Source organism: Filicampus tigris, chromosome 5 (genome assembly GCF_054856515.1).
Source record: "Filicampus tigris isolate MCC_2025a chromosome 5, RoL_Ftig_1.0, whole genome shotgun sequence".
NCBI classification, from domain to species: Eukaryota; Metazoa; Chordata; class Actinopteri; order Syngnathiformes; family Syngnathidae; genus Filicampus; species Filicampus tigris.
In genome coordinates, this window is record NC_141221.1 from 17207388 (window position 1) to 17229480 (window position 22093).

The following is a 22093-nucleotide window of genomic DNA, read 5'->3' on the forward strand; positions in this document are numbered from 1 at the left end:
AGCAATTTTTTGAGGGGTAAAAAAAAAAAATACACGTGTCAATAGTTGAGACTTTACTTCAGCGGTCTTTAAGTGGAAGCAAGTCCAAAATTTCATTTGCATTATATGCCTCCACTAGTCTAAACACAGTACTGTACTGTATTCTGGTTAATATTGGGTTGGCAAAAGAATTACATTTTGAGCCATCCAAGGAGGCTGACATTTTAAGATATTTAGCAGCACACAACATGAAATCACCACGATACCACTATGGTCAAGTTTTATGCAAAAGATGTGGTCATACACGCCCCAAAAAAATCTTAGTTCCCTGACCGGGAATCGAACCCGGGCCGCGGCGGTGAGAGCGCCGAATCCTAACCACTAGACCACCAGGGACTGTTGAACGAAACCAGGATAATAGGTTTATAACATTTAGCATTATAACTAAGAAGGTTTATACGGTTAAGTGGGGGCGGTGGGAGGATTTTCCCTCGAGCCATAATTAGGGTTTCAAGACCGGGGTTGGGTTTCAAAGAAGAGCTTCAAGACAGAGTTAAGATCAAGCGAGTGAATTTGAATGTTCCAACACATTTTCGATCAAAGGTGAGTGTTTTAAGTTGGGGTTTCAAACTAGGGTTGGAGACATTATGAAGATTTAAAATCTTGCGCCTGAATGTTTATACTGTATTGATCATGACTAAAGAGCACATGCAGGGGTTTGCCACTAAAAGGCGCTGTTTTACTGCATTGAGGCCGCGCTTTGATTTGAGTGTCAGCCACCTTCAAAATCTAGTCCGTAAGAGTTACTACCATCAATACACGGAAGTGGTGTTATTTGTCTTTTAAAAATAAAAGATATATGAGCTTCGATAACTGATGTCTTTATAAGAATCAAACTGAATTCAATTTTAGAGCTCGGATATAACTTTGTATAATTTTATATAATTTAAACGCGATGTTGATATCTGTTGTGCGGCTTTGCTTAACACCGATTTATTATTTTGAAAGTAAAGCCGGGATATGACTGCTTTGCTGACGTAACTTGATCCTAGCCCCCGGCTGGCTGGATTATTCCTGTTCGGAGAGGGTGGAAAAGTGCTGTTTTTGTGTCATTTGTTTGGGCGAATCGTCGCCGGGAGCAGAAATGTCTCTAGGTGGGTCTACTCTCCCTCGCCAATACCCCCCACTATCAAAACCTTGTGTCACTTTCAATCCGCCAAATGTCGACTTGAACACGGTCTTTTGGCTTGTTTCCAGGTTTCTGCATTGACTGGTCGCCGGACAAGACGACGAAAGAAGAGGAGCGGACTGCTTCTCTGCCAAAACTGGAATAAAACGGCACCATTAAGTTTTCTTCCGGAGTGGTTTTGTTGTGCTGGGGCTTTTCACTCGACCCAGGTGTCGACAGAGGACAGCAACAGAATGGCGTTCTTCGCGAAAAAGAAGAAATTCAAGTTCCAGACTCATCTGACGCTGGAGGAGCTGAGCGCGGTGCCGTTCGTCAACGGGGTTCTCTTCTGCAAAGTCCGCCTGCTGGACGGAGACTTCGTCGCTTCCTCCTCCAGGTCACTTTTAACACCAAATGTGGTCCAAACACAACTTATGTCTTCAGTAGTCCCCCCACGTTGCAGTGTGTGTGTGCGCGCGCGTTTTAACTTGGTTCGCATAGCGCCGTTGCTGCTGTTAACGAGGTGTTGGAATCATGGCCAATCACCATACCAACGAAGGCTAGCGTTTAAGATTAGGTTTTCAGGTAGGGCTTCAAATGAAGGTTCTAAACTAGGGCTGAACAATTAATCGTATTCAAATCAACACAATGCGCAATGTAATGTACAAGAATCTAATTCTCAAACAGCAAAGGCTGCAGTCTGGTAAACAAAACAAAAAAACAACAACAACCTCTGGTTCATTTCTTGACGTCCTAACAATGTCTTAAAACCATAACCTTGCTTAGATCCCCAGCTATGGCTTGAAGCTACTTTGTAACCCGCATCAATGGGTTTAGACCCTAACCCTTTCTTGAAATCCTCAGCCGGGCTTGAAAGCCTACTTGAAGCACTACTTTCACACCAAGAACTTGGTTTGAAATAGGGCTAAATGAACGATTTAGAAAAAATAATCTTATTGAGAAATAGTGCAATTGCAATTTAATGGGCGATTATTTTTTCAAGGACCTCTTCCCATGTATTTTCAACAAACACAAACAATAAATTAGTCTCTATTACAATAAATAATATAATATTTATTATACATAATGTTTTGGGGTCTTAATGACTAGGCTTAAGCTTACAAAGAAGGCAAATGAACCATGAATGAATGTGAAAGGCTGTTTATTTATCTACTTCAATTACAGTTAACTTATGAAACATTTTGACATTTTTCGGCAATCTTTAAAATGATCACTTCGACAACTTCTCAAAATTCTACCAATAACTAAGTTTGTAAGTCATAAATCATATTGTAACAATAATGCTGAAAAAACCCCATCTGTGGCTTTATCACTTCAACTTTCCATGTTACAAAGCAATGACATGTAAACATGTGGACTGCACTTTTTAAAGTGGAAGGCAAATCAAAAATCTTCTATGCGGCCATACTAGTCTAAACATGTTCTGATTAATATTGCATTTGTGGAATATGAATTAAACAGCAAAGTCCACCCGTTTTTATCCATCTTAGGGGGCGGCCATTTTATCACTTGCTGTCCACTGAAAATGAAATCACAGTTGCTCAGGTAACAACCAATCATGGTTCACTTATATTCTGAGTTTGGTCATGTGACATAAACAAGCTAATCCATATTGATGTTTTTAGTGTTTTTAGTGTTTTAAGCCAGGGTTAGCTTTTTTAACAAATGTTAGGGTTTCAACCCTAACCCTCAAACAAGGCTCGGGGTTTTAACTCTGTATTCAGGATTCAAATTAGGCTTTCAAGATGGCTTCAAATTAGGGTTTCAAGTCAGGGTAGAATTTTCAAACAAGGGCTAGGTGTTTCAAATGAGGGTTTTTATCCTGGGTTATGGTTCCAAATTAGGGTTTCAAAATAGGGGTTCAACCCAGGGATAGGGTTTCAAACAAGTCTATGGTGTTAAAATAGGGTTTCAAGCCAGGGTGAGAGTTTCAAAATTTGGTTAGGATTTCAAGCAGGGTTTAGGGTTTTAATCAAGTATTGGAGTTTGGATTAAAGCGGTTTGGTTGGTTTAATGGGGATAGTATTTCAAATTAGGATTTCCAGCAAAGGTAAGGGCTGAAAATTAGGGTTTCAAGACAGGGTTTTGGTCTCAAATGAGGTCCGAAGCTCAGGGACAGGATTGGCGTTTTGCAATGTTTGTGTGTGAATATTATTTTATTTGAAGGAAAATCACTCAACGGAAGTCAATGCTAATTTCCTGTTAGCATGTCAATTGGATTGTACATTGACATTAGCATTAGCACTGGCGATGTTTTTAAAACGAAGCATGTCTAGTGTTTGAATATGTACAATGTTTTTCATAATGTTATGAAATCTGCCTTTATTTAATAACTGTTGTTGTTAGAGATAATTCCTCTTCGTGGATATTATTTGTCCAAGCGAGACCTCTTCGATCGCCCCTCTCTGCGCCTCCACCTTGCTGGATGTTACATAACTGCTCCAAATTTATCATACCCACCCATTCAAACAATTCTCTCTCTCTTTCGCTCCCTCATTCTCTCGTCCAATCAGATTAGCGTTATGTCACCCCTGTGACAATGCATGTCTTTGTACCCTCCCACCATTTTCTCCTTCTTCCACCCGCTGTCACGTGACGCAAATGTGACCTTGTGGACCACAAGGACCTGGTGTGCTGGGCGCCAGTCCACCATGGCTTTATGACACCATCGTTTGGTCTCAGCAGTGTCAATCACACGTAGACAGGGACACACCCATGCAGCAACTGTCAGTCAAATAGTCTCTTGACATGCCACCAATCAAACATGGATAGTGAAACCCCTTAAAAAGCGCTGAGACAGGACCTGTCAATCAAACATGTACACTTTGACATGTACATACAGAAACTGTCAATCAAACATCACGGTAGATACACAGGTACCGCCTGTCAAACAAACACAGGCGCTGAATGACATGACATTCTTCGATACTGACTCGCCCATGCAGTAGCTGTCAATTAATCGTAGCTATTGACAGGCCCATGCAGCACCTCTCAATCAAATATGGACACTGAAAACCCTGTCATCATGCCCACTAGGACCCCACCGATGTTTTTTTTTTGTGTGGCCGATTCTAGTATTTGGCAGAATAAAATTCCAATAACCGATTAATCAACAGGTTAATACAAAAAATGTCTAAGGAGTAAAATAGCTTCATTTTTGGTACCTTGACACTTACAACAATAGACATAATTTACAGGCAGAAGATTTGACTGTTTTACAATACTTTGACCTTTAGTATTTTTTTAACTTGACAAACATAATATCGGCTGATTAAATCGGCTGCCCGATAAATTGTCGGGCCATAATGCAATCAATTATCGCCACTGACACACCCCTTCAGCGCCTGTCAATCAGTCACCAGTCAACACGCACGCCTCTGCCAACAGCTGTCAATCAATCCTGGCCACAGTCACACCCGCTTTCATTATGAAGATTTCTATTAAAAAAAACTGAGGCATGTGTTTCCAAAGTTTTAACTTAAGTGCCATTTGACATTTATTCAAATGTCACGATTGAAAAGGCCATAAACTGTTCCAGTAACTGTTCCTGATTACACAGGAGCACAACAAATAAAACTCCATTCACAAAGCTCAACTTTAAGGACCTCAAAAGTTCCAAATGTATGTTATAGAACATGCAAAACATAACATAACACAAGGTATTGAAAGTATTGCAATACTTCATCAACGGATCGATACTTGGATCGACATAAAAAGTATTGCGATACAATATTTTTTTTCCAGCCCTAATATCATGTCTAAGTTTTTAAAAGACATAAATATATGTAATTGGTAGTTATTAAAAAGCGCATCCTTCTCAGCAAAGTGAAACTTTCGAAAATGTTTTTTCTCGATTTGAATGCTGCTGTTATTGAGAACAGCTGCGTGGGATTTAAGGGAAAAAAAAAAAAAAACTCATCTCGGAATTCCGACGAGCAGCCAGCTTGAAAGGCTTTCGTAGTGGAATGTTTGGGAATTTGACACGCTTGAAATGTGGAACAGGATGGCCATTTGTAAAATGTCCTGCTTGTGTACATCTTACATGCAATGCGTTTTCTCGGGCTATGAACACAAATCAGATGTCATGGTGGAAAAAAAGGGTAAAAAGAGTCATTGGGATGAAAAGAGGATTGAATGTGATTGTGTGCAGCTGCAGCGGCCTCCTCGTGCTCTCCTTTGGGTTTTTGGCAGCTTCCTCCTGCCCTCCTCTCGAGTTCAGATTTTATAGCAGTTAACATTTGGCCATTTTTCGACTCCAAACATTTGATGACTGCATCCTGGCTCTGCCCAGAGACCACGTGCTTCCCGGCAAGAGCCAGCAAAGCAAATGAGAGCACTGAAGGGGATTTCTATTGCACCATGAGCTCATCTAAACTATTTTGATTGGTGTAAAACAGAGAAGAAGAATGGAAAAAGCTTTTGGTGAAAACTTTAGTTAGGGTTTTGGAAGATCAGTCAAAGTGATCTAAAATGGCGGGTAATATGAGCAATTCTGCCAGTGAATGACTGAAAGACTGTTGAAACCAAAGCAAGTAGTAAGGAAGGGAAATTGTCAATGACTAAAGTAAAATTCAAGTTGTCTAACAGTATAAAGGATTTTTTTATACAGGATTTTCTTTGTAGATCTAAATAAAATACCAAAAGAATGTATTTTTAAAAAATCATTAAAAGGGAAAAGTAAATATGAATGTGTATGTGATCAAATCATGAATAAAATCCAAATAATATAATTAATAATAATAATATATTTTTAAAATCCTCTAATAATGACTTTAGGAAAAAAAGTACAAATGTTGATTTTGAAAATTTCATGAATTAAATAAAACTAGAGTAAATGGGAATTTTTCCTACAGTATTGTAAGTCGAAATGGAATATAAACAGTACAAAAAAAGGGAAAATTATCAAAAAATACATAATTACCAAATATCAAACAAAGAGAAATGGATAAATTAGTCCACCCTCGTAGAGCAAAATGGACTTGTCACGGCTACTGGGTGCTGTTTAGCTCCACGTCAGCTCACATGTTGCGCACATGTGCGGGTTGTTGCCGAGCCCGTGTGGTCCCGAACGGATGGTGACATCGGCGTGTAGCGTAGGCCCACGGGAACATTCCTATGACTCGCCCGCCCCTTCTGCTCCCTGGGATTTGTCGGGTTGGACCTTGTTTTGCTTGCGACGACCCCGTGGGATCCCCCAAGGAGCAGATGTCGGCCACTGTGAGAGGGGCTACTGCTTGTTCGGAGTTTATCTAATATTTGTCTTGTTTCCTAATAGCTTTGTTTTTTTGGGTAATATTTTTGTATTGGTTGTTTAGTTAGTATTTTTTCAAAGGCTTGACAAATATGGACTTTTTTTTTTTAGGCCAATGCAATGCTGTTAAATTCAATTATTTAATTCTATTAATTCTATTAACTGATTAATCAAATGATAAAAAAAATATATATTAAAAAAATAAAATAAGATTTTGGAATAGCTAATATCGGACAATTAAATCGTCCAGTGGATTAGATTTTCCTAAATTGTCTTTAGTCATGACTGTTGTTTGCCTCAATGTACCCTTGTGATTGGATGGGACCCAGTGCAGAGTGTACCCTGCCTCTCACCCGAAATTAGTGACCCAAGAGAGGATAAGAGATATAGAAAATGGATGGATTGATAGATGACGTGCGTGCGAGGTTGAACGACAGGGAAGTCCGCAGATGAGCGAGAGGTTAGCCTGTAGCGGCGACTTTTCAACAGCTGCTTCCTGTTTTCAAGCTTGATTTTTGCCTCATTTGCATATTGTGTGTGTGTGTGTGCGTGCGTGTGCGGGGGTGTGTGTGTGTGTCTGTCTGTCTGTCTGTCTGTCTGTCTGTCTGTCTGTCTGTCTGTCTGTCTGTTTGTGCTCGTGCTGATTCTACTGTGAAGAAACATCTTTATTGAAACAATATGAATTGTTATAGTGTCCAATGGTAGAAATGCTCTTTGGCATGAAGATGCACCCTAGTGGAGGGAGATGTCATTGCACTTGCTTTCGCAACAAAGTAGAACATATAATATACACGATATCCAACAAAATGTATAATATGAAGAAAAAATAGAAAAAATATAACAAATACACAGATTAAAAAAATATATTAGAAACTGATACAAAAGACTATAACAAATTATTTGATGGAAAAATAAAGCAAAGACACAAAAGTTTAAAAAACTATTAAAATTCAAATATACAAGCATAATATATTGTATATAAAATAAACATGAACTAAAAAAATGTAAAAGTTATGTCAGTTGCGTCATTTTTTGCATGCTCTTTTTCTGTTTGTATTTTGTTGCACTCAATTAAAAAAAAAAAAACTTGATGAGAACGACAATTCTCAGACACCCAATCCAGCAATAATGATGATTAAAAAGGGAATTTGCCAATTTTATCGCAGGTTCTCGGTAAAAGAATAAAAAGTGAAGTGGTACTCTGCTGGCTTTGTCTTTCTCAGCAAAAAAAAAAAAGTCCAGTTAATTTCCCGGCCAAACATTTACATACATTTTTTTCCCCTTCTTTTTTTGCGGGCATGCTCGATTTGACCCGAACTGCCACCCCGGGCCGGTTCTGACGTCACGTCAGCGTCTGCTTCCTCAGCACTGGTTTATCTGACGTTTCTTGTCGTGACCCGGCCCGGAACGTGGCGTGTTTGTCTTTCTGATCAGCAGGCCTCACTGCGGCCGATAACAGCCAACACTCTGTCCACGTATGTGAGTGAGTGTGTTTGTTTAACCTCAACTTTTAGACCGTTTGGAGCAGAAATGTTTTTTTTAACCTTCAAACAATTAACTAAGAAACTATTTTGTTTTGCTTTGTTTTTTTAATCATTTTACATGGTTTTGGGGATCGTATGCTAGCTGACCCTCTTAGCTTAGCACCCTTTGATCCATCCAGCTACTAACAGAACTGCTTATCCTCCCCCCAATAAAGTTTATTATAAATGCAGAAATAAGTAGATAAAATTCATGTTTTGGTCTTGGAACAGAAACCTCAACTACTTAAAGTAAACTGGAATTTTTAAATCTTTATTTTGGTCCAAACCAGATCATGTGTTTGAAAACGTGATTTAAACCTTGAATTTAATTTCAGTATTTGAAAAGATTTTATTTATTGTTTTTTTTTTTTTTTAAAGAAAACGTATTTATTAATTTTTTTGTAATACACTGTTTAAAAAAATCTATATTCTTGCCTGGAACATGGAACACGTTTTTTTGTTTTTTTTTAACTTAAACTAAAAAAATCCCATTTCGAAAATTGACTTAGGGTAAAAATAAAAATAAAAGTCCTTGTTTTTAAACACAGTACCAAACTACATGCGTGAACACAGAATTTCTACTTAAAGTTTTTAAATAAAAAAAACATTTGTTAGATGTTCTGTTTTATAATCAATACATTTGTTTCTTTTTTGTAAATTAAAAAAAAAATCCATATTTTGTGTGAACCTGTAAATAAAACTTTTTGAAAAGTAGTTTGAACATTTTTTTGTCAATTTTTTCTTTCTCTTTTTGTAAAATAACCTTGTTAAAAAAAAAAAAAAAATCAATTTTGGTCAGGGCCAGAGTAGCAAAATACACACATTAAAAATAAAAAATTTACAACAATAAAATTGTATTTTACATTTGTATATTTCTGTAATTTTATTTTTTCCCATTTTCCCATTTTTATTTTTTTTTTTCCGGTAATCTTGATGATTGACACACGCGCTCACAGGGCCCACTTCCTGGTTGAAACTGATTGGTGGGCACATCCTGGGCTGTTTGAATGCAGTTTCTCTTTGCTGTGTTTGTGAAAAGGGGGAACAAACCTTCCACTTGATGAATTACTTCTCGTGATGTTGTCATTTGGGGAACAAATGTTTGGAAAAAAGTGCGAAAGGGGTTAGGAGAACAAGAAGTTTGACCTTCCAAACAAATTGGAGAGACCAACCAGAAGTGGGCTCTGGACTCGCGAGCGTCACACGGCGACATCTCCATGGAGACCCAACAAAGCTGACGCTCCTCAGGAATGTTGTTCTTCCTCTACTTGCACTGGTCGACCACCCGTGTCGCTCCTGATAAGAACGCCGCACCAGAAGCTTCCCATGAGCTCACGGGAGCCCCCATTCAATAACTATTTCATATACAGTAATTACAACAGATGATATAATTATGTGATGTAACAATATGATATGATTGGATACAATGTAAAGTATTACAGAGTGTTTGCTTCACTTCAATGGACATTGTAAAGCTAAACAAATACTAAAGGGCAAAGTATTGTAAAACAATCAAATGCTCTTCCTGTAATTCATATCTTTGTCGTAAGGAACAAAAAACTACGTTATTTTATTCATTATATATTTTTAAAAAATCGGAATTTTTTTCACCACAAAAATGGGCGATCACATAGACGGAAAAAAATGGGCTTGCGACTATGCTTAGTTCGACTATTATTTTTTTAAGTTTCCCGTTTATCGCCTACAAAATGGGCGTGCGTTGTTGTAATGTTTAGTAGGTCTGGAGTCCATTAGCCCAATTAGCAATTTACAAAACAACTACTTACTCAATGAGTGTTCGTTTTATCTTTCAAGAAGGTATCCAATGTAAATAAAGACTCACACAAGTCGATTGAATTTTCTCGTCAGTTTTCTTAACCCTCTCTGAAGTTCAGGAATCATACAATAATCAGATCTGGGCAGCTTTTCCATCCTCGCGAATGCTCTTACCCAAAACGGGCGAGGGCAGAATAGGGGCACGGTCTAACATGCAGCCCTCACATTTATTCTTCAAAATCTAAACATAATGTGGGCTGTCTCCTCCCTGGCTGGCCCTGCCTATGGGGCTGATCTTCACCAGCTGGTCCCGTGCTCCGATCAGGGCACGCTGACTCTGAGACTTTTAACTGATTATGCGATGTGTAATTCCCATTTTGTTTTCTGTTAACCTGTTGGCTAATATAAAGCCATTCATATAGATTTAGATCCTTCAGCGTCATAGGTGGCTAGGCGGACCGGTACGTCACAAAGATGGAATGCCCAGCTCTGACGGGGCGTATCTCTAAAAACTCATAAGTCAGGTCATTCGTATCGCAAAGCTCCTCTGTAAGTAATAACATTTTCATGATGGCCACATTTTGAAACCAGCTACAGATTACTTCTACTTACATAATGTCTCTCTCTCTCATTCTCTTACTCTTTCTCATTCTCTCCGCTTCTCCCCCCCCTCTCTCCCTCCCTCCCTCCCTCTCTCTCTGTGTATATGTATATACACGTATATGTATATTTTCCCCCAAGTACCGGGAGAATGTTGCCCACAACAGGTTGTCAAAAGTGTGGAGACAAGTGAGCAAGGGGTAAAAATCACACGCTTAGTTGCGGGGGCCATGTTGAACAATGGCAGTGGCGGAGGGGGGGAGGGGGAGGGGGCGAGTGTGAGTGTGAGAAGCAGCTGCCACCACCAGTATACACCGCATATATATGTGCGTGTGTGTTTAGTTTTCTAGTCATGTCCAAGCCTTCAACTACGATGTGGTCACCATGGAGACGTCCTGCCTATCAGCAGCTTTTCCTGGTGTGATAGACGCCTCAGTGACGACTCGCCAGTGTTGTTGTTTTGTTGATTAAATGTCTTGTGGATTACAGCCAAACGTCTGTTTATCGTGGGGGATACGTTCTATAACCTCCCACTATATCGAGTAGCAACGTGACAAGATTTCCCCTAAAACGACAGCGTGTCAAAAAATGCTGAGTTTGTTTGGAATGGCCACTTCAACACACCAAGAATTTTGTCAATTGGATGTTGGTTTCGTAGACATTTCAAGTTCCCGTCCCGGTCTCCTTCATTAGGGGATCCGCCATTTCCCCAAACCGAAAGGGAGCGCTTTGACCTGTTTTGCTCAATACAGAATTTGGTTGCGCATAAGTCCCATAGCTGAAGTTAAATTGGGAGCCTTTCCTTAGTAGATCTCTACTGCCCGGCATATTGTCAAATAACGTCTTACTACACTGAAGTCGTTCTTATTAAAATTAAAATTCCAACTTACAAGTATACATTATAGTAAAAACCCACCAAAAAAGTTATTTAAAATGCTTAAAAATCTGCTCTATAACGGGTTTGCATAACTGTGTAACTGCGATGTAGCGGAGATTCACTGTGCTGGAAGCAAATAACAGGACTCTTTAATGACATGACGTCTCGGAATGCTCCTTAATCAGCGTGTTGCCTTTCCAAGAAAACTTGTCATTTCCAGAAAATTGCCTCTTTCATGTTTTCCTCGTTTAGCGTTTAGAGACGGCAGTAATTATCCCCGAAATAACACGACAGAGTGCTTGCAGCTGTCTGGTCCACTTTATGAACTTTCTTTGGGAAAGGTTGCGTCCATTAGTGCGCTTCAGCAATAATCATTGTAATCAAAGACGTTTGGTCAAACTGGCCATGTTGGATCGACTTATTAGGTTTTTACAAGTCAATGGCTGCTTCAAAACAAAATGGCCGGCGTCCTGTATTTTTTCAGGCAAGGCTTCTTGAGACTTTTTGTGGAGGTCTACTCATGAGAGCGAGGCTTAAGTTTCAAGTTACCATTGGAGGCTGAAATTTTCCCCAAAAATCATATGGTTACGTGTTAAGAGTTTTGTGTTTTATGGAGAGGCAGCAAACTTTGCTGCCATGCGAAGCTCACACATGATAAGAAAAACTTACATTTCTCACAATTTCGTATCATCCGTCCATCTAGTAGTCGAATTTGGTATCAGTCAGGCAAAATCTCTAGGAAAGAGTCTGCCTTTAATGGAAACAATCAAAACCACCCCGAAAATGGTCACTTCAAACCAAAATGGCAGACTGCTTTCGTCTTTACTGCTGTGGCTTCTTGAGACTTATTTGTGGGTCTACTCGTGATAGATTTATTGACCACATTTCATGGTGCCAACTGCAACAGGCTTCGGGGGCTGAATTTCTCCCCCCAAAAATCGGTAGGATGTGTGTTTCTACGAAGACCACCTGGAATCAGCCAAAATGAGCCTAAAATGTCGCGTTCAAACCAAAATGGCTAACATCCTGTTTCTCTCTGGGCATTGCTTCTTAAAGGAGAAATCAACCCAAACATTTTTTTCAATATGATCCCAGCAGGCCCACTATTTGAAACACGGTATTCTGATTAATATTGCATGTGTGGAATATGAGTTAAGCAGCAAAATCCACCCCTTATTAGCCATCTCAGGGGGTGGCCATTTTGTCAGTTCTGTCGACTGAAAATGACGTCACAACTGCTCAGGGCTCAGGTAACGACCAATAACAGGTCAGCTTCAGAAAACAGGTCAGCCGTGATTGGTCGTTACCTGAGCCCTGAGCATTTGTGATGTCATTTTCAGTCGACAGAAGTGACAAAATGGCCGCCCCCAGAGATGACTAAAAACAGGTAGATTAACTCTTATTCCACAAACTCAATATTTATCGGAATACCTTGTTTCAACTAATGGGCTTGCATAGAACATATTCTTGAAAAAAATATGTATGGCTTGACTTCCACTCTAAGACTTTTTTGTAGCTCTACTCATGATGGATGTGCCTACCAATGTTCGTGTTGCTTAGTCAAAATGGCCTCAGGGGCTGAATTTTCCCAATATATACATGAATTTCTTAATTTTTCAAAAGTTTTTTATGGTATGTCTCAGCATTGCCATTTATCAACTGTTTGTGTGTGCGTGCAGGGAGGAAGTACGTGAAAACTGCGTACGATGGAGGAAGAGGTTCTCCTTCGTGTCCAAGATGAGCGCAAACCCGCACACGGGCGTGCTGGACCCGTCCGTCTGCCGGGTGTCTGTCAGGAAGGTGAATGAAGGGCACAAAATGGCTGTTTCACAGTCAGTGACATTGTAAAGATGTGTGCAAAAGTCTTCGCTGCCTGATGCCGCGTCACTCTGCAATATTCCTCTTCGATGGGTTCTGTGTGAAACCCACTGTTATATAAATGCCCATGAAAATCAGCCACCTTGTGTCCCTTGTATGTCAACGGTACAGTTGTGACGCAGGGTACCCGTGTGAAAGAGGCTCCAAAATGTCAGGTATGAAATGGGATCATTTTTGGTAAACGTGTCCCTCTTCCTGTTTTCTTCCCGCAGGAGCTGAAAGGCGGGAAAGCCTACACGAAGGTAAGAGACTCACTGGCGGTGGGCGACCCCAAATACAGAAATAAAGCATTGGTCCGCCATCCTGCTGACACCTCCGAGTCCTGTGTGTAGTTTCCTGTCAACCGCTAAATTTAGCCGACTTCCCTGCTTGGAAGCGAGGCTTCCTTGTGTGCACCTTCAAGAAAAACAGAAGCTGCCGGAAAAACCAGGCAACGCAGAGAATGAAGAATGGCAACCTTTTGCTCAGTTGTCCTGCCAAGTTAAAGTAACAATGTGACTGCAGATTTTTATCTGATGAGCGTAGTGCGAAGTTTAGATAAAACCTTGTGTGACTTTAGATCACAAAAATGTACGTGCCAATTTTGATTACAAAATCATGTAAGCACCAATTAAGATAACAAAAAAAAATGTGATTGTGAATCTACATTTACGGATTTTTAAAAAAAACACAAAACCTCTCTCTTTAAATTGAAACGAAATTTGATTATGCGTGCGAACTTAGATCACAATAAACTTCTTAAGAATAAATTCGGATAACAAAAAGCTTCGGAATGCAGAATAGCATCATCAAAATCTTGTGAACGCAAATCTTACATGATAGAAAATCTTGCGAGCGCTAATTACACTAATTCCTAAGTGCCAATTTAGATCACAACGTGAGTGGGAATACACATAACAAAAAAACTGAACAATAATCGTGCCTGTACAAATACAGAACTTGTAAGCACAAAATCAAATCACAAAAATCTCATGCACACTAATTTATGTTGAAAAATAGGTGAGAAAAATCTTTCATGTAAATGGTAGCAAAAAACTTCGAATCGCAAATGAAGGTCACAAAAAGAGTGAGTGCACATTTAGATAAAAAACTAAGTGCAAATTTGGATAACAAAAAATATATAAGCTTCAATTTAGACACCACCAAAAAATATTTAAAGTGGAAGAAGGCCAAAAACTTCTGATTGGAGCCTTTTAGCTCCAGGAAGTCCTGGCCGGCCACTTGAGGTGTGTGTAGTTCCTGGAATTAAATGTTTCCGTTTATGCTTCCAAATTTCTAGCAACTCTTAGCTCTTGGTGCTATACCTCCTCCAACGACAAGATAGGCCTGGGAAATTATGGGGGGGAAAAATCACAATAACTTTGATTGATATTGAAATCATGCTTCATAAGCACGATTATTCAATGATTTCAAAACTTTGTATTTATTCAACTACCAAGACTCAAACTTCAAAATTAACCTGAAAGACCTACCAGAAAATAAATGAGTAACAAAGTAAAATAATGGTAACATTAAAATAATTGCATTGACAATAATCAAAATGAAATACCGGCATGTGTGGTGCCCTGCGTGCATGGAGTACACACATTCAAATAAGAGCAGTAGAAAAAGAAAGCTGCGATTAAGCGTTATTAAAATAACATTTTCACAGATAAGGAAGATTATGTGCATTTTATGTATTTATATTGTGTATTGTGTGTTTAGTGTGAATATCCGTTATTGGAAGGTTATTTTCTATGAGCCTTTTCTATGGGCGTCACTAAACCGTAAAAAGCACGCAAGGAGGAGGGCAGAACACTCACACACAATGATTTTATAATCGTGAGAAATCCAAATCCCGATTAAAATGGATTAATTGCCCAACTCTTATATAAGGTCAAATTTGTTCAGTGCGATAATGGAAGTAGTCCCGGCTTCATATATGCAAAGAAGACCCTGCATTGTGCGGTAATACTTGTGCCTCCTTCATGTGCCTCCCCAGCTGGGCTTCACAGACTTGAACATGGCGGAGTTTGCCGGCTCAGGTTCCACGGTGCGCTGCTGCCTGCTGGAGGGCTACGACACCAAGAACACACGGCAGGACAATTCCATTCTCAAGGTTAGCGTCTTTGAGCATCTGCTAGCGTCTTTTGTCTGTTTGTCCAGGGGCAAAACGGTTTTTGTGTGTGTTTTTGAAAGGTAATCATCGGGATGACCCTCCTGTCTGGAGACCCCTGTTTTAAAACGTGAGTTGTTCTTTTTTTTATTTGGAAAGTTAAACTTTTTTCCTGGAGGAAAAAGCCAAAGTATTACAAGAATAAAATCACGAGGGAAAGACGGATATCACACCAGCTCTTAGTAAAATAAGATTTCTTGTCCCTCATGAAATGTTAACTTCCATTAAATATATTAGTTTCACTTTTGGAAAAAAAACAACTATTTTACGTCATATTATCTTTTTCCTCTCTCAGAAATTTGGCTCTGTCCTTGACAAATGTAACTTTTTGTTTTACACACTTTTCTCAAATTTTGTGGGTCTTATAATATTGAATAATAATAATAATAAATATAACAATATTTTAAAAACAAGACCTTTTTTCCCCTATGAAAATAACTTGAACTTGTGAAAAATACAACTTTATTATAATATGCTTCTGACCTTTTCCTCATATTTTTAATGGAAAAAACAATACTTTTTTCCTTGACTTTTTCCTTGGCTCATTTTAGCCCCAAAAAATCCTAATCTTAATTCTTGAAAAATACAGCTTTTTTCTGATGAAGTTAAACCTTTTTTTTTTTTTTTTTTGAACAAAAATACTTTTTGTCTTCTAATTTTTTTTAATCTGATAAGGTTTTCTGAATATTAATCTATAAAATAAAAAAAAAAATCTGACTTTATTCTCATGATATTACAACAGTGTTTTTTTGTGCATGTGTTTGCGTGTGCGTTTTTTTCCTTCCTTCAGTCCGGCCAGCACGGCCAAGAGCATCTCTGTCCCGGGACGTGAGCACACCCTGCAGCTGGACTGCAAGGGGGAGGGAACCAAGGCGGAACCCGGGCCGCCTGGAGGGATTTCTCTGGGCCGAACGCCCAAGCATAGACCCTCCATCGTTAGCTCAGGTACACGTTAACGCGACCACAATGCCTTGAACTCACACTACATCTAGAACTCGAAGGAATACCGCAACTAATCTGTGCTTTTCAAGCGTAAATTTAGACAACAGAAAAAAAATGTGGGCACAAATTTAGATTACAAAAAAATTGTGAGTGCAAGTGTAGATTGCAACTTTCTGCAATAAAAATTTATAGGAATTAATAGCACAAAGATCGTAAGTGGGAATTTGGATAAAAACCTATGTGCCAATTTAAATGACAAAAATATGAAGAATTTAGAAAAGACAAATTTAGTGAACAAAATCTTGGGCAAGAATGAAATAAAGGATTGTGAGTTTAAATAAAAAGTGATGTGTGCAAATTTAGCTAAGAAAAATTTGCAAGTGCAAATATAGATTACAAAAAAAACTTCCAGCTGCAGGCTTGCCAGTTTACATAAAATCGTATGAATGTGAGTTTAATAAAAAACATGTGAGTTAAGTGTGAGTTATGCTTATTTTTTATTACTTCGATAACCCAAAACATTTTACATTTTACATTTTTGGATTTAGAAAAAATCTTGACTGCAAATTTTGTGAATAAAAAAAGACTCTCCGTGCATATTCAGAAAACAAAAAAAAGACTTTAAATTACAAAAATCAAGAAAGTACATTTCGAAATTGTGAGTGCAATTTTTGATTTAAAAAATGTCAGTGCACAATCCAATAACAAAAAGCTTGAAGATGCATACATATTTAGATAACAAAAATCTTGAGTGCAAATTTAGTTAGCAAAAATTTTGGAAGCACAGATTTAGGTACAAAAAATTCTTCAAGCAAATCTAGACAAAAAAAAAATTGTCAGCCCACTTTTAGATAACCATAAATTTGGAGCAGTTTATTTGGACATTTTGTCTAAGATGAGAACATTTGTGCCCTTTTGATGCGGTCAGGTCTTCTGGAAGACCCTGAAGGTAATCCGTGCATTCCTGGAGAACTTTTCCAATCGGGACATTCTCGCAACTCCAGCTACGCCAGCCAGCACAGCAAAATCTCCGGTTTGTTTTCCTTCCCAAACATGAACTTTAGCCTTTAGCTTAGCATGTAGCTTTAGCTTACCCCTCCAGTGTCCCGCAGGCTACAGCACGGAGCACTCTCGCTCCTCCAGCCTGTCGGACTTGACGCACCGCAGGAACACCTCCACTGGCAGTAGCGCCTCGGGGGGGCTGGGGGGATTCGCCACCGACAACCCCGCCGACGGAGAAAGAGAAGCGGGACGCTCGGAGAGACCACCACGGCCTCCCAGGCCACTTCTGCCCACCAGCAGAACCCCCAGGTACACACCTGCCCTCCATTTTGGATGTCAAAAGTGACAATATATCGTCGCTGTCATGTGAAAAACACTCATCTCCATTTTTTGCCATTTTCTTATTTTTACATGAATCATGTTTCCGCGTTACAGACATCGCATTAAAGTGAAAATTTAAAAGTTTCCAAAATTGGAGATAAGGATTTTTCACAGGACAGCGATGATATTTAAAAAAAAAAGAGAAAAAAAATCTTAGCTCACAAGCAAGTGCCCGTTTTTATAACAATAATTTGTAAACACGAATTTAGATCAACATTTGTGAATTTACCTAACTCAAACTTTTGAGCACAAAATTAGCTAACTTAAGAGAGAACTTAGATAAAATAAAATGTATAAAGTAATATATATTTTATTACTTGTGTAAGAATAATCTTGTGTGAGTGTGAATCTCGAGAATAAAAAAACTTGTGAGCTCGAAGAACGTGTCCTAGCCGCCATTTTGGACCTGCAAAGTCATGTTTTTTGTGTGTGTGGCTTGCAGGAGGAAGCAGGACTCTGTGGAGAGTCAGCCATCTTGGGTGAACGACACTCGCATGGACGCTGACGACATCGTGGAGAAGATTGTCCAGAGCCAAAACTTTGAGGACGTCAGCAACACTGAAGGTGTTCAAAAATGCATTACTATTACATTACATTATTATTAAATGCATTATCATTTCAAATCGAGAAATGAATAAATGAAAACTCGGTCTTTGATGTACAAGGTGTAATCCAACTCACGCCAGGTAGTTGGTTGATGAGGTAAAAAAATAGTATTTTCATTATAAAATAACACATGCTCATTTACTCTTTTGTATAAAAAAGAGAATGAATTGCTTATTAAAATCATTTATTATTTTAATAAAATAATGCAGCACTATACATATAGAGTATTTGTGAATTGTGAATAAAACTAATTAATAATGAGTAAAATAAACAAGAAACAATTTTACGGTAACCTTTAAACACTTTTAATTTACACCTATAATTTCTTTTATTAAATAAATGATAGATTCATCCATCATCCATTATCTATGCCACTTAGCCTCACAAGGGTCGCGGGGAGTGCTGGAGCCTATCCCAGCAGTCTTCGGGCTGTAGGTGGGGGACACCCCGAATTGGTTGTCATCCAATCGCAGAGCATGATAGATTCATGTTTAATTAAATTATAAATACAAATTTGAATTATTTTAATATATACAACAAAAAACTAAAATATAAAAGTGTTTGAATAAATATATATATATAATGTAGTGATTCATTTTAGATATTAAAATAAAGCAAAAATAGTAAAACAATTTTCCATATATATGTAAAAAGAAATTTCATTTTACGGGTTGATTAACTAAATTAAATAATTGCATTTTTAAAATATATATATATATATATATATATATATATGCTTTGATTAAAAATGTATACATATTTGTCAACATAAGAAAATAGTAGATCAATTTTAATATACATTTTAGAAAATGATTTCATGAATTAACATTAAATTATAAATCAATTGAAAAAAAATGCCACTGAATTATTTCATCAATTTCATCATTTCTTCATCAAGGAGGAATAGGCATGGCATGCATTGTCTGTTGCCATGACAATGCCTTCTTTCGTGCTAAGCTAACATGTAGCATCCGTTGTCTCTGCGCCCCCACACAGACAGCAACCTGCGTCTATTCGTCAACCGAGACGGCAGCACCGCGCTCAGCGCCATCCGGCTGGGCAACAGGTGAGTGGGCCGCCATCCGACTCCGCTCCTGCCATCTTGCACCTCTGGAAAAGCGCTGACCGCTCACTGTGTCCCCTCAGTGTGTCGGCCGGCGGCTACGAGCCCGTGGTCATCGAGAGCCACTAGAGGGGAAGGATTCCTCCCACCCCACCTTTTTTTTTTTCTTTCTGCTCCCCCCACTGGCTTCAGCTGGTCTGAAGACAGCACAGCGGGAAAGACGCAGCATTTTGCACTTTAACCACCAGTTGTCGTCTTGTTTCAGACACCGAGATCCTCGTGGTGTCTTCGATGTCGTCACCGTCATCATGGGGTGGGAACAAACAGGCTATAGTAGCCACGTAACTGCATCAAATATCGATATCATGAGTAGGTCCCGACCAATTAATCGGCTGATTAAACTGGTCAGCCGATTAATTGGTATAGTGTAGATATGAGCTCTTTTAAGATCTGCAAAACTCTGAGGATTAGTTTTTCATTCATTTGTTTACATTTTTTGCACATTAATATGTTGCAACAAAACACAAAGATAACATTCAAATATTGCCCAGAAAAAAAAGCTCTGTTTTGAAGTTAAACAAATACTAAAGGACAAAGTATTATAAAACAGTCTAATTTTATGCTACCAATTGATTTGTTTATTTTTGTAAGCATTAGGAAACAAAACAATACATATTTTGTCCATTATATATTTTAATTAATCGTCTGATCAGTCGCCTATTGGAATTTTATTGTTTTATATCGAATTGGTCTAAAAAAAAAAAATCTATATTGGTCGGGCCCGAGATCAGATATAGGCATGATTGCGCCCCAATATCTTACAGTAATGTTTAATATTTTGAATTAGCTACACATATATGCTATGTATCATTATCCCTCACAAAACCTCGATACAAGTGGATCGGATATCAGATATCATCACAGTCAGTTATCAAAGCCTATCATGGGACTTCATTTTGACAGTTAAATAGCGAGATTCTATTACATAATACTACACAAGGGTCAACATAACATGTATGAATATTACTGCAGCCTGATGTGACAATTCTTGACGTTTTAATATGGTGGAAATTGTCTCATCGTTTTTTCCTCTAACATCGATTCTGGCTGTATCGGGATACTGTCATCATTATTATCAATGGGAAAATCTTGCACTACCTATCAAAAGCGCAGTGTGACTTACTGAAGACACCATGATGACTTCATTTGTGTTTCTGTTTCATATTTCAGAGGCAAATGTTTAGTAAGCACCTGCAGTTCATCTGAGCATGTGAAACTTCCAACACTACACCAATGTAGTACGGCGTATCAAAGGGGAACGTCGCCTGTGTGTGGGTGTAATACCCGAAAATGGCCACGGCCCCTTCGTCTTGAAAGCAATCGGCGCTGACTCCGAGGTTATCCAATTATCAAAATGCGTGAAGCTGCAGCTACTGTGTGAACATGCACTACAGACACAACGCATAACGTATTCAGATATTTAGATGACATCACAAGTTCTGTGTGAAAGGTCCCTTTCACGCGGCCAGTCAGCAGCTTTGCAGAGCATTTATTCACCTGAGTTTACACAGCTGTTGTGGTTCAAGGGTTGAGATCATTATATGGGACAATTGCTTTGGACAAAACATGGCTAACGAGTCCCGAGTCGATACACGTCGGAAGCTGACAAATTCGCACGTTGACTTGAACTTCCTGCCCCTTTTCCATACCTTAGACCCAGGACAGATCACGAAACCGGGAAGGGCCCTGTGGATCGGGGAACCCAGAGTGAGCCATTTTGTAGTTTTTGGAGCCTGTGACCGTTTTACTTTCTGAGCCCGAAGCGTCTTCGCCTCCAGCGAGACCGCCAATGACGGCCAAGATACACAAGGCACCCTCTTCTTTTTTTTTTTTCTCCCAGCTATCTTGAAAGTCGGCTTTTGATTTTCTAAACCTCATTTGTGGTCGGTCTGCTGTCCTCTGGTGGAGCAACCAGGAAACCAGTGTTCACCAGTGTTCCAACATAGTTCACAAAAAAGCTTGAGAAACAGCAAGGAAATGTTGACAAACAGCTGGCTGCTTGCAACGTTTTCTTTGTTGTCATTTGTTCTATTCCGTTTCTTAATCTTTAGGAATATTTTGTTGAATGTTTTCCACCAAAACAGTGACAATTAGTACTGTTTTTTTATTTTTTTTATTCTGTTTTCACAGACTTTGATTGTCACGCTACTTTTTTTCGTCTAAAAATGCACACGCACGGTTAGATTTAGTTCGTGTTTCAGGGATGAACCACTGATTTGTCGGGTTTACACCACCCATTATACTTTGTACTCCTTTTTTTTTTTTTTTTTTTTAATATTTTTTTAAGCATTTATTTATATTTTTGTCCTTTTATTCTATGATGGTTTTGTCCGGAGGATGGACGGTTATAAGCTATGCACACAACTTGCCTTCCTTCTGTTTTTTTTTTCTTCCACTATTAGAAATTCAAACAAGAGTGTTGCTTCATAACAAAGCTAGTATTTACCTTAAAATATAGAAAATTACCTTTGTAACACTTCTAAACAATAAATATCTACGCTTTTACTTTTGTGTGGAGTTTTCATTTGTATATGAAGAGACATGCAATGTTTTCATACGTTCAAAGAATTCTTAGGTGTCTTCATTGTGTAGTCGCTTGAAAATGGAGAATCTTCACCCTGCCTATAGCATTAAGTCATGGGCAGAGAAACACAGGCACTGCAGACAGCTATTTGTATACAATACATTTAAAATGACCTTTTACATAATATGTGCGCATTAAATGTTAAGTTTTAATTGAAGTTGTCCACTTTCGGCATAGTACAGAATTTGACCAGCAGAGGGCAGTAACAGCTAACTAGTTAATTGAGT

General features: G+C 38.7%; 1 protein-coding gene and 1 non-coding gene across 2 annotated transcripts; one reads left to right on the forward strand and one right to left on the reverse strand.

Annotated features, from left to right (window-relative positions):
• Window positions 1-303: 303 nt before the first annotated feature.
• On the reverse strand, window positions 304-375 carry trnae-cuc (transfer RNA glutamic acid (anticodon CUC)). The gene has a single exon. It is a non-coding gene; the product is annotated as a tRNA-Glu (tRNA).
• A 611-nt stretch (window positions 376-986) lies between these two features.
• On the forward strand, window positions 987-21787 carry eeig1a (estrogen-induced osteoclastogenesis regulator 1a). The gene is made up of 12 exons (XM_086031484.1): window positions 987-1133; window positions 1237-1544; window positions 12875-12995; window positions 13286-13315; window positions 15055-15171; window positions 15252-15298; window positions 16019-16173; window positions 17099-17203; window positions 17283-17481; window positions 17996-18117; window positions 19156-19225; window positions 19306-21787. The coding sequence occupies exons 2-12, from the start codon at window positions 1402-1404 to the stop codon at window positions 19349-19351; spliced, it is 1155 nt and encodes a 384-aa protein (XP_085887610.1). The 5' UTR covers window positions 987-1133; window positions 1237-1401; the 3' UTR covers window positions 19352-21787.
• Window positions 21788-22093: the final 306 nt, after the last annotated feature.